We start from the raw sequence: 12,316 nt of genomic DNA on the forward strand, positions 1-12,316 counted from the left end.
CAGGACCCGCCGCCGGGGCCGTAACCACCGAGCAGGGCAGCTTGGGAACCCTCGCTCCCCGTTGCGTACAGGAGGATTTTGTCAAAGTGAGGCACAACAGGAGCGTAACCTTAAACACAAGCCTGAAAACGCCGGTACTGCCAGCGCCGGTCTGCAGGCAAATTCTTGCTCAAACGTTTTTTCCAAACCAGGGAACAAAAAGGGAGCCCCGTTTGTTTCCCCTTAGGTTGCTGGGTTTTCCTGGCTCCTCCCATACACAGCCGTCTTCGGAGCGTTCCTTACCCCGACCCTCCCATCAGCCCAGCTTCGTCCTTCCTCTCTTGCACTCGCCCCCAGGCTGCCTGGCTGCTTGCCGCGGGGCTGCTGCCGTACCCCGACCCGCCAGCCCCGGGGGGCGGCGAGGGCACTTTGTAACCCTCTCTCCCACCCCACGCATCCCTCTTTCTTGTTAACGCAGCAAGAGAAAAAAGAACCCAAGAAGACAGGCATTGTGCCTTCAAACGCCAGGTGAGCGGAAAAGCTGCATCTCGCCTGTTTTCTCAGCGTGCCCGCCTGTCGGCCGAGCGGCCTTGACTCCACCGCTACCCTTGTCAGAGGCACAGGCACCCTGGTTCCCTGGTGCCTGCTGCACGGGGACCGGCCTGTCACCTCAGCTCTTTGCAGGGCGAAGCGTCGTGCTTTGCAACAAGCCGTACGGGAAATAGCACGCCCTAACCTTAAAAGAACAAATGACAACAGAAATGAACGGATTAGTAAACACGACCAACACCCGTTGGCAGCGCACGCTTCGCAAAGCTTTAGTGATGCCAACAGCAAACAAACGGAAAACACTAGAGGTGGGACGATTGAGGAGCCAGAAGTGATCTGGCTTTTCTCGAGCAGAGTTCAGAAAGCGGGGGTAGCGTCAAACTGGTCACTAGGCGTGCTTGGTAGTCACGTAGTTATACAGAATACAGCAGCTTCAGACGCAAGTAGTGCACTTTATCACCCTTACAATAATTTCCTATTATCAGAAGACCTCACACAAGTTAACGAAACGTTACGTTCCTGACAATACAAGAACAGCTTTTCAGTGAGAGCGTGCACCCGTGGCAGAAAAATCAGAGTTCAGCCAGGAATTCCCATGTATGGACACCAAAACGTTCCTCAAATATTTATTGTTGAATTTTACGACGATTTTCATCCGTAGTCGGTTCCTTACCTGCCCGTGAGTGACACTGGTTTTCATTTACATTTCTTTTCTCCCCATTTATTTTTCTCCCCTCACTTCACATTACAGAAACACATGGATCCTGTAGGTCACGCCTGTACGGTAGCAGTCATTTCCTCGACATAGTATGAGTTGCAAGCGATATCATTTGTGTCTATTGCTTTGGAGCGGGCTCCCTGAACCCCTGTCATTCCTGCGCCATGCCTGAGGGTCAAGCTCACAGCCCGGCAGGTTTTTCCAGCCTAGGGCTCCCTAGCTGCATCCTGCAGACTGCCTCTCTGACCCGAGAGTTCCGCAGCATCACAGTCACCTACGGACTTGCAGTACCTTGGGTACTTCTGCTTTGCTCACGGGGCAGTTGGGGCTGGGGTGGGGGGAGAAGGGGGGGCTTTTGTTGAAGGTCACGAGCTGCCTCACGGACACAGCCGGTCCCAAACACGCCCTGTTGTGGGGAGCAGCACCCTCATCGCTAGTCCTTAAAGGAAGTCCCCGATGCTGAGTGCTCCACCCTCCAGTTCTAGCTGAGTGAAAACATCCTCCCTAACCTCTCCATCGCCCAGGTGCAGAGGTAACCCAGTTCTTGCCTCACCCCACAGCCCCGGCAGCGCAGGGCCTTGGGACAGCCAAGCCATGCCGGACAGGGCTCGCTCAGTCTCTACTCCCCCCACAAGGTGGGGGACACGAGGCGCAGCACGAGCTCCCCGTGCCCTCCCTCTGGCTTTGCCGCTCTCCATCCTCTCCCTTTCGGGAGAAGGGGTGCCCAGAGGCCAGTGCGTGGGGTGGGCACGCGCAGGTGCACACCAACGTCCCCGGGGCAGGGGAAGATGGCGACATCCTCAGGGCAGCAGGTCCCCCAGTCAAGTCGGGATCACCAGGCTCCCGCTTATAAGCGTAAGGAGCGGATGAAATCAAACGGTGCTCACCGGAATACCGCTGCCTCCTCCTTCGCCAAGAAGAGACTGGTCCGAGTCCCACCAGACTCCTGACTGGTACGGAGGCTTTTGCGCAGCTGTGCCCAGACAAGAGGAGGACGGGCACAGCGCTTGTTGAACCACCTTGGCTCCTCGCAGAGGAGAAGCTTTCTGCTAAAACGCCAGATGCTACGCTGCCCTATCCCGCTGACCCAGACCGGGATTCTCGCACTGCGAATCTGCCGCTGCGACACTACTGAGCCAAAACACCCATTTCCCTGAGCAGAGGAAATCTCGATTTCCCATCTTTATTGTAGGTGAGATGAGCGCTGCAGGAAGGTGTCAAATCAAGGGGCTTGGCTGTGTGTCGTACAACGGACCGGCCTCTGCTAGCTGGCGCCCTTCCCTAGACCTGTGCGAGCCACTGTACACCCCCCTGGGCCAAGGCAAGGGGCGAAGCAGTGGGAGAAGGAGAAGAACGTCTGCAGGTCACTGCGCCTAAAGCAGCCAGGAGGACGGACTCCGAGGCAGAGGGCAATGGTCACGCAGACCAGACCCACACATTTCATCTCGGGTGTCTTCGAAGTCTTGCACGGTTCCAGAGAGGCGCCCAGATCCAGGGAGATTTCTAGTAAGGGGGTCCGGTCCTTTGGCGCAGAGCTTTCCAACGCTTTTCGGACCACCTGGGAAGAGGACAGCCATGGGCAAGAGCCCTGCAGGTTTCCAAGGCTCTTGGCTATAGACGGTTCTGGATCTTCTCTGGTACAGACCAAAGGAACGTGGATTCTTCAAACTGTACTTCAAAAATCAACGTACAGCACTGAAAAAAAAGAGATGATAAAGCTAGATGCTAATCTTTACATCAGTTAGGTCACTCCATGCCTGAAGCTCATTTGCCTTGCAAATATTCTATTGTTACATGCTCGGTCCCTCCCTACTCACTTAAATGACTAACTCCACCCCAAAAAAAGAAGAACCTTTGCTGAAACTGCTGGAGGAGAGACGGATCCTGCCCCTAAAACCATGGGGCCTGTCAGCTACTCATCAGAGACCTATGACTTGGTGAGTCAGGCCCATCTTTGCTTGTTTGAGAGGATAATGGGGAGAGCAGGTAGCGCCGGGGTGGGCTGAAAGTCCTGGTTTCAATCTGTCCGTCTTCTCACCCTCCTGTAAGCAGAGGGAGAGCTTGAGCGATTTCTTACGCCCGCGCAATCAGCCCTCGCATCCCTTGAGTCCAGACTTGACCGATGAGGGGGCTGGAAGCCGACAGCGCTGCGCTTGCAGAGCGCCAGCGTGACGGGGCTGCAGCCGGTGTGAACCCAGTCCTCGCGCGGACGGGGACCAAGACCACAGTCGCTGCCGAGGGGCCAGGCGGCTCGCTGGGAGAGCCGGGCTGCTGCAGCCCTGTCCCACGCCGCCAGCCCGTCCCAATCTCCGCTCCCCGCTGTCCTGCTCTCTGCGCAGCCATTGACACAGCGTGGGTGTGAAACACTTGTGCTGAGTCGGGCGCCTTTTGCACCAGCCTTCGGTGGTATAAATGACTGCGCACAGCATGCAAAGCCCTGGACGTCTCAGCTAGTATTTTTACATAACAGGAATACCGAAGAAAACCCAATGCTATCATGCCGTCCCTCCGCGCAGGAAAACCCTTGGTACGACTATACCCGCTCCTACCCCTGCTTGCCTTCTCCACGAACAGGCTGCCGTAGACTCTGCTGAGAGGGGAATACGCTGTATATTTGCAGTAGGGGAATTTTAAAGAGGGGAAGATAAATCGCAAGTACTTCTTCTACCAGGGAGCGATGATGCTGTGTATTCTGCCCCGTAGTTCTCTCCCCTGCGTTTGCAAGTGGAAGACAGCAGCTGCACCTTTTCGAGTATCTTGTGCTATCCAAGGGGAAGTCCACGGCAGCGCTATCATTAGCCTGGTTTTCAAGCGTGGCAGCTCAGAATTTAGTTTTTAAAACAGCAGCTCTCTGCAGCAGACCCCAGTTCTTGTTTAGTTACTCTAAAGAGAGAAATCCTGGATTTAATTTTTACCAATTTTTCTGTCCCTCCTTTGCCCTATACACCAGGGAAGAGAGAGGAGATGTGGGGGGCAAGCCCCGCCCTCCGTATTTTTTCCGATTCATCCAGTATAAAAATTCTTTGCGAACGATGGTCGTTTCCTTTAGAGCTTTTCTGGAAAGGACGCTTCTCTCCCTGACCTCTGCTGAAGTTCAGTGGCAGCACCAATGCTTGCCGAGAGGCCAAAACCAAACCCAAACCTTTTTCATCCCCATGCTGGTTTGTTCCTCCGGCTGAACTCTCCATTGCAAATCTGTCCCACCACCAGAAAACCAGCAAAGTTGAAGCACGCTGGCCGCCTGCCCGCAGCGCGTCACACGCTGTAAGCAAGTGGCTGCTTGTGGCAAAACTGCATCGTTTTTAACGCAGGGGGATTAAGCAGCATTGGGATTTGTTCTTTGTCCGCAGTACTTTCCAGAACCTTAGCTTAGCAATTTGACCTCTGCCGTGAATCATTTTCAGTTGTAAAGGAGACCCCGTGTGAGGCGGGAGGAAACTCTGCTAACTTTGGGACCGAGCAGCCACAGTCAGGTGCCGCAGCAGGAACGGCCCGATGCCTTTTCTCAGACCTCCCGCAGGCAGGAGTTTGACACACGCATTTTCCACCTCTGCCCCTTGGGAGCTTCCCGGGTTTGGCTCCCTCCCTGGAACAGGCCACAGATCTCACACGAGCAACGTCACCTTTGCTTTGGTGGTGCCGTATGTCACTTCACTTACGCGCGGCTCTTGCTGCAGCCACCTACCCACAGAGATTTGTAAAAAAGACCTCAGCGGTGACCTGTCAAAGCGGCGACACAAACCTTGCCCTGTGCACTCACCAGAGAGGATCGCTTGACCGACTGAGCAAGCGTGGGCGGAAAAACGATGAGAACATTTGCACCGAAAGGGCATTTATCTCCGTATCGCCCGGCTTTGATGCCGTATGGCACCGCTCGTCTCTGTAACCCTGTGGAAAAGTCAGGTGCCCCAAACGACAACTCCTTTTCTCCATAGCAAGAAAGCTTTGCCCGTTTAACCTTCCTCAGCTGCAGACTAGAACAAAAACACAGCTGCAGAAAGACCACCAAGATCTCCACCAGGTCCCCGAGGTGCTGCAGGCCAGTTCTCACTGTAATGGGACCAGCGTGACTCAAGAGCTGCAAAGGCACCCGCGCTACAGTAACGTGGCCTTTCCACGGGCTTTGCTCTTATTTGTGGGTTTCCCTAGTTCAGGCACCCAGAGAGAGGTGAGCAGAAGCTCTGTCAGGAACTTGCAGTGATGCGGGCAATTTAATTTTTAAGGCTTTGGGAATGAAATGCACTTCCTCCCAGCCCTGGCATGGGCTAGAAGGGAATGACTCGCGTGGAAAATCCCTAACAGTGCAGAGGCTGCTTCTGTTCTGCAGCCAAATGTTTTGATCGCTGGCAGTTGTGGGGAACTGAGAAAAGCAGCTGACGCGCAGAGACCAGAATAACTCCGAGTCGTGGTGTAGAGGGGAAAAGGGATCCCTGGACAAAGAGCATACGGGGATGGACTTCCCAGGCACGCACTTGGCTGCTCAGTTACAGAAAAAGGCACTACTTGATTGCCCACCCCCAAATCTGGCTGCAGCTGTACGACAGAAGACCTGTACAACGGTCCCACTGCGCACTCGCTGTGGACTCCTCCCGTAACAGATCAGGCAGCCACCCGCTCCCAGTCCTAGAAATGGGAATCTCAGCAGAGTCCCCAGAAGCCCCAGCTGGTCACATTCAGCGCCTCTCCTGCACCTCTGGTCCCTGCCCAGACTCTGACCTTTCAGCCTCTTTTATCTGTCTCCAAGTCATCTCTGCCCGCTCCCACCCACACTCGCTGCTCTGCTCGGAGACGCACATGAGAGGACGCCTCAGACACAGCTCAGCGCACGCTTCCCCTGCCCGCGGCGAGTGGCTTCCAGTAAGAGCCCTACCTGCCATCTTATCAGCAATCAGATGGTGCCTGATAGTGGCACTCGGCCTCCGCACCCCTGGCTCCGAATGCAAGGCGATGCTGGAAACCGTTCGGCAGCCAAAGCTGTTCAACACCACGCGGGCTGCCCATCCGCCATCGACGGTGGCACTGGCACAGCTCCAGGCAGCGCTCCGACACCCCAGCCAGCAAACCCGGCCGTTTCCCATAATTTCCTTTTTCCCTTTAAAGCTGGAACCCCCCCGCCTCTCCCCAGTGAAGTTACCCATTCCTACACACGTTCTCTTTGGGGTTTTCAGCACAGTCACCCGCGTGTCCTGAGCAGCCTGGTTCGGTCGCCGTACCTAATTGCAAAGCTTTTGGGCTTGGTTTTAGGGGTTTTTTTGGGGGGGGACGGGGGAGATTCGAGGATCTGGCCCCGGCCAACACGTCGCAGGTTTCTGTGCATGTTGGTAACTCCTGACGCAGGGTCCAGGTACAGACTAGGCAGGAAACATTTTCAAGCCAGGGAGAAAACAAACTGGGAGGGATTTCTAAAGTCTTTTGTCTTTAGCAGCAATCTGCAGTCTCCAGGAACATACCCTTAACTGGGAAAATAATTGTCCTCTGGGAATACGACTGCTTCTCCCCAAAGGCTTGCAGCCCCACCGTTACACTAGGGGAAGACAGTTGCGTGCGTTTAAGGTTTTGGGCAGGGAATAGGACTCTCGACTCCCCCCCCGAGAGGAGTGGCTCTTGCCCATTCAGGAGGAAGCGCGGTGGCATCACAGCCCAGCAGCAGCACTGCGGGGTGCAGAGCCGGTGGGGAATGGGACCGTGGCAAGACCAAGAGTAACTTGGGCCAGACCAAAGTTGGTCAGGCTCGCAGCTCTTTTTGGAAGGAGCGCAGGGAAGAGGGCAAGAGCTGGGCAAGCTTATTCCACACTGTCCCCAAAGGCTCACTTGCCCTCCTACCGTCCACTGCTCGGGGTCCACCTGAGCCAGCTTCCTGCTTCGGTACATGTTTGGTAATGCTCCGTAGGCTTCTTCCCCATCGACACGCCTGGGGCTCCCCTCGGAGCCGTGCAGATGGCTTCAGCAGCACAGCAGTTTGGGACGAGCGCTGCCGCTGCGATGTCACCTCTTCGCCCCGGGCAGGCGCGTGGCCCGAGGAAGGCTCGCCTGAGAGAGAAGAAACGTAAATCACTCTTCTCTAGCTAGGTGCAATGCAGGACTCGGGGCTGGTCACAGTCGTTTGGCTTAGCAGCATGGGGGGGCGGGGGGGAGGGATGCAAAAACCCCCCAAATGCGCTCTAAAGCTGTTTGAAGCAGCGCTAGTATTTTTAGATGGGAACTTTGGCTGATGAGGGAAGGAGCAGCAGGTGCAAACGGCTACAGCTGGCAGTGAAAGGTATGAAAGCAGCGAGCAGAGACTTCCGCTGTGGTTGGCACTGAAGTCTCAGCGCCGGTCTCCAGAGAGGGTGTGGGTGGGGGAGCTCACGGTAACTGCTGCCGAGCTCTTCCCAGTTGTCACTAATTTCTCAGCTTGCCGCACGCCTCCTGCACCGCTCTCTTTTTCTGCCCGCCAGCATCCGAGCCCTTTGCTTTTGTGAACACCCAGCTCCTGCGAGGTGCCCGCGGCCGGCCGGAGCACGCCCCTGCCCAGGGGACTCGTCCCGAGCGCAGCTGCAGCTTTCCGGGACTTGCGCGCGGTCTCAGCCCGCATACGGGCTGCTCGCCTGGCAGGGAGCTACGGCAGGCGAGCACAAGTCGCGTCTGCGGCGGCTCAGTTGCACTTTCCTTACCGGGTATCAGTGCGGGGTCAGAGTGGCGTTTTCAGATTCCCTTTCCTGCTCTGGCTGCAGTAAATTCAGAAGCACAAGGTTTACCGACGGAGCAGATTTCTCTCTCCAGCATCCAGCCCCATAGCTATGGCACCGCAGTGCCTCGGAGGCGTTCCCCCAGTCGCGTTGGAACAGCTGCCCCACACCTTTCTCCCAGCGTGTGGGAAGCGATCCCAAGCACGGCTGCGGCTCTCCCCACCTCGCCTTGCTCTGCCCCAGGCAGCTCGGAGGTCTTCGAGGAGGAGGGGCAGAAGGGGACAGGATCAGCGCACGTAACTCAAGGTAGAGATGAGCTCTGCGGTGAATCCCACCACCTTTATACCCGACAGCAGGCAGGACAGGCACAGTGGGTGTCAGAAACAGGTGGAGAGATCAGGAAAGCTGGTAAAGGAGGGTTCCATGCCGCATGAGAAAGCAAAAACCACCAGCAGGTAACTCAACAAGAACCAGGAGATGAAACCGGTCATCCGTCTGGCCACCAGAACATCCCCAAAGATGCTAGTTGAGGATTACCGACGCAGCAGCCCTCGCTGTCGGAGATCAGGACAACGGTCTCCACATGCTGCCGCACCTCCTGGGACCTGGCGCCCGAGGGGCCTCCCGGGTCATCAGGCTGCAGACAGGCAGCACCTCCTGACGCAGGCGGGCCGTGGGATGCGGGGATGCTCCGCTCCCGGTCTGCCAGGCGCGGCTGAGGGACTGGGTGCTCATGTTCAGAAACTCCCCTCGGTAACCAGACTCTCTCTCTGTTCCCCAGAGCCAGGTGGAGCTGAGCGGTTACTACGAAGCCGAGAACACCACCCCGTCTTTGGAGGGCTACTTTTGCTTCAACCCTGCCTCGTCTGTGGTTGGCAACCAGAGAGACCCCTTCAGAAGGGTCTTCATGCCCCTCATCTATCTGCTGATGTTCGTGTTGGGGACTGTGGGCAACGCCCTGGTCCTAGTCATTTTAGAGAGGTTCAAGCGGTCTCGCACTACCACGGAAAACTTCCTCTTCCACCTCACCCTGGCCAACCTGGCACTGTTGCTCACCTTCCCCTTCAGCGTGGTGGAGAGCTTGGCTGGGTGGGTGTTTGGGAAGTTCCTCTGCAAGATCCTCAGCGCTGTCCACAAGATCAATTTCTACTGCAGCAGCATGCTGCTGGGGTGCATCGCAGTGGACCGCTACCTGGCCATCGTCTACGCAATCCACACCTACCGCAAACGCAGAGCTCGCTCCATCCACCTCACCTGCACGGCTGTCTGGCTCTGCTCGCTGCTTTTGACCTTGCCCGATCTCATCTTCATGGAAGTCTGGACAGATGACAGCAACCGCAGCATTTGCTATTTTCCAGAGGTCGGGATCGACGGCAACAATGTCTGGCTGGCGACCCGCTTCCTCTACCACACCGTGGGCTTCTTTGTGCCCCTGCTGGTCATGTGCTACTGCTACACGGCCATCGTCCGGGCTCTGTGTCAGTCCCAGCGCCTGCAGAGGCAAAAAGCTGTCCGCGTGGCCATCCTAGTCACAGGCGTCTTCCTGCTCTGCTGGAGCCCCTACCACATTGTCATCTTCCTGAACACACTGACCAAGCTAGAAGCCTTCACCAAGAACTGCCTCCTGGAAGACCAGCTGGACACGGCCATCATGGTGACAGAGGCCATTGGCTTCCCGCACTGCTGCCTCAACCCCATCCTCTACGCCTTCATCGGAGTCAAGTTCCGTAACGACTTCTTCCGGATCCTGCAGGAGCTGGGCTGCATAAGCCAGGAGACCCTGCAGGAGATCCTGGAGGTGACGAGGAAGGGCAGCGGGATCGAGTCTGACAACACCACCTCTATCTCCACCTTCTAGCTGGGAGAGGCTGCCTGCAGGGCAGAACCAGCCCGGGGCTTGCCTTCCCAGTGGCACACGTGCTGTGACCTCACTCCCAAGTTTCACAAGCATCCCCACCACTCTCTTCACTCCTCAGAAGACTGAGGTCCAGTAGCCACCAGACACCCAAATCCCACCAGATACCTTCCCTGGCTCCTTCTGGTTCTCACACCTGTAGAAATCCACCTGGCAGACGTTGGCGAACGCTGGCTGTCCGACAGTCACTCTGGCAGGGCCAGATGAACCTGAGCGGCTCGAACCCGTCGTTTCCACTCTCCCTCGAACAACCGACGGCAGGCATCCTGTGCACGGAGCCAGGCAGGAGACCGGGGTGCCGGGGCAAGGAAAAAACTGCAGCTAAGTCAATGTGGAGTTGTGTCAGCGAGCGAGGGCTGAGGACAAAAGCTAAGCAGGTCTCTGTTTTGCCAGCTCAGGTTGGTAGAGACGCGCCCGAAGGAAGCAGCAGGACTCAGTGGCCACGGCAGCTGGAAGGGGAGATGCAGATAGGACTGGCAGGGGATGCAGAGCTCACTCCAACAGCTTGGGCACGCGGTGCTGGACGGTCTCTGGCTGCAATATTCCTGCTCCTGCTGCGTGACATTCCCCTGGCCAGCCACAGCATGTTGATTTTCCCAACTTGGTTCGCACCAGGAGGTCCTGCCGTGGCCTCAAATATTTGACTGCTGCAGATTCCTTTCCTGACATCAGCTGCACCCTTTCCTGCTCACTTGATCCGTTTTACTGCTGTTAAGAGCTCCAGTCAGTGACTGCTGAACACCTGACTATGCAAAAGCTTTCCTTTGAAGAAGGCGGCTGTCTGGAGAGATGGCTTCTATCTTGTGACTGAGCGCAGGGGAGATGAACCACACGGCTTTGTGAGGCTCGAAGGTGTAACTTTTGCTTTTGCAGCTAGCTGTACGGCACTTTGTGGGTTCTGCAAGCAAGGAGGCCCATTGCCCAAGAGTAAGGAAAAGAGCTCATTTGGGTAATTTCTGTTCGTTTTGAGCGGGCAGAGCGGGAACGCAGCATTTTGCTTTGCACCGCGCTTTCCGATATTTTTGCTCCACCTGCATCTACGGGGCTTTTAGAGGTTTAGTGCATCCAGGTTTACGCAGGACAAACCTGGGAGCTGATCTTGCCCGGAGCCACGAGTATCCAGCACTGCTCTGGTCAGGGCTGCTCGATAACAACTCGGTCCAAAATAAGAGCGGCAGCTTTCACTGTCGTTAGTAATTGCACCGCAAGCTGGCACGCGGGGCAGCTCTGGCGGACTCGTGCAGCCTGCTGTTTTCTGTAGGGGTAACATCGCAGCGCGTACACAGCGTTGCTCCGTGACACGTCTCTTGCTAGCTAAGCAGCGCTGTGACCTGTACGAGAGTCTTACCTACCCACTGTCGCGTGAGCACGACCCTAATCACAAGCGCACTTTAAAGTCTGCTCTACCATTCACCTCGCTTTTTAAGTAAAGTCGGAACATCGTCGGTTCTCCTGCCGCAGCGCGAATTTTGTGCTAAACTCACTTCTGAAGCTCAACCACAACAACAAAGGGCTCAGCTGCAGCCAAACTTCGCTGTACCCAAGGGCCGCACTAAAAGACAGAAGGGGCCACGTCACGCCAGTCCAGCTCAGGTAGAGATCTTGGGACTCAAATTGTGACTCGAGGAGCAAAACTCCCCAAGCATAAGGCTTTTTACACAAAGCGCAGTCCACCATTTCCTCCACTGCTCATCTTCAAAGCTGAAACCTGCGAGTAATGGCGACCGTGGTTGTCCAAGTATGCATGCGCAGCGGAGGAAGAGCAGCTCTCTGAAGCCTGCCCTCGCCATCTCCACAGTTGTACCGTGAGCAAATCTGTTGCAGACGCGTTGTAAACGCCTCCCCAGCCCCGGTTCTGATGGGAACCGTGTTCCTGCACAAAAACGCTGCTGAAGAAATGAACAGTCAGAGCGTAAAATTCTTACGGTGTTCACAAGGTAAAAAGAAAATCTGCACGCAAAGTAAGTGCGAATAGATTACGCAACTACTGTTGCTGTAGTTTTTAGTACTGTTACGTTGGTAACTTTTAGAAAGTTTTGATGTGACCTGTAACAAACAGTTAAATAAAATACTGTCTTTTCACGTATAGCGCTTACAAGCAGCTGACTGCAGTCGTGTCGCTTTTGCAAGGGGAATGCATCAAAGAGCTTTAAAAGCGCCGACGGCACCTTTCTGACAAGCGTTGCTGTTCGCACATGGAGACCCCAGGGCTCGTAAGAGCACCTTGCTCAGATTTCCCTCTCCCAGTGCTTGCAGAAGGGTCTGCTGGGTTGGGAGTCAGTCCAGACCCGCGTTAGCTCCCTGCTTCACGGAGCCTCTTCCGCTGACTGCAGCACCTCCTGCCCCGGTTCTACAGCGGCTGCTAACCCGAGTGGAAAGCCGCCCCTGCGCCTGCACTTGGCTCAGCCAGCCTAGCGAAGGCTTGGCTTGGAGCTGGCAGACCCTTCCCCAAACAGCAGACGTCGCTCCCCCTGCAGCTGAATGCAA

At 56.0% G+C, this 12,316-nt stretch overlaps 1 protein-coding gene across 1 annotated transcript; it reads left to right on the forward strand.

Moving 5' to 3' along the window:
* Window positions 1-3,084: 3,084 nt before the first annotated feature.
* Window positions 3,085-11,044, forward strand: CXCR5 (C-X-C motif chemokine receptor 5). The gene is made up of 2 exons (XM_009648072.2): window positions 3,085-3,183; window positions 8,696-11,044. Exons 1-2 carry the CDS (start codon window positions 3,145-3,147, stop codon window positions 9,770-9,772), a joined length of 1,116 nt encoding a protein of 371 aa, XP_009646367.1. The 5' UTR covers window positions 3,085-3,144; the 3' UTR covers window positions 9,773-11,044.
* The last annotated feature ends 1,272 nt before the right edge of the window (window positions 11,045-12,316 follow it).

Source organism: Egretta garzetta, unplaced genomic scaffold, assembly GCF_000687185.1.
Source record: "Egretta garzetta isolate BGI_Z169 unplaced genomic scaffold, ASM68718v1 scaffold391, whole genome shotgun sequence".
Taxonomy (NCBI): domain Eukaryota; kingdom Metazoa; phylum Chordata; class Aves; order Pelecaniformes; family Ardeidae; genus Egretta; species Egretta garzetta.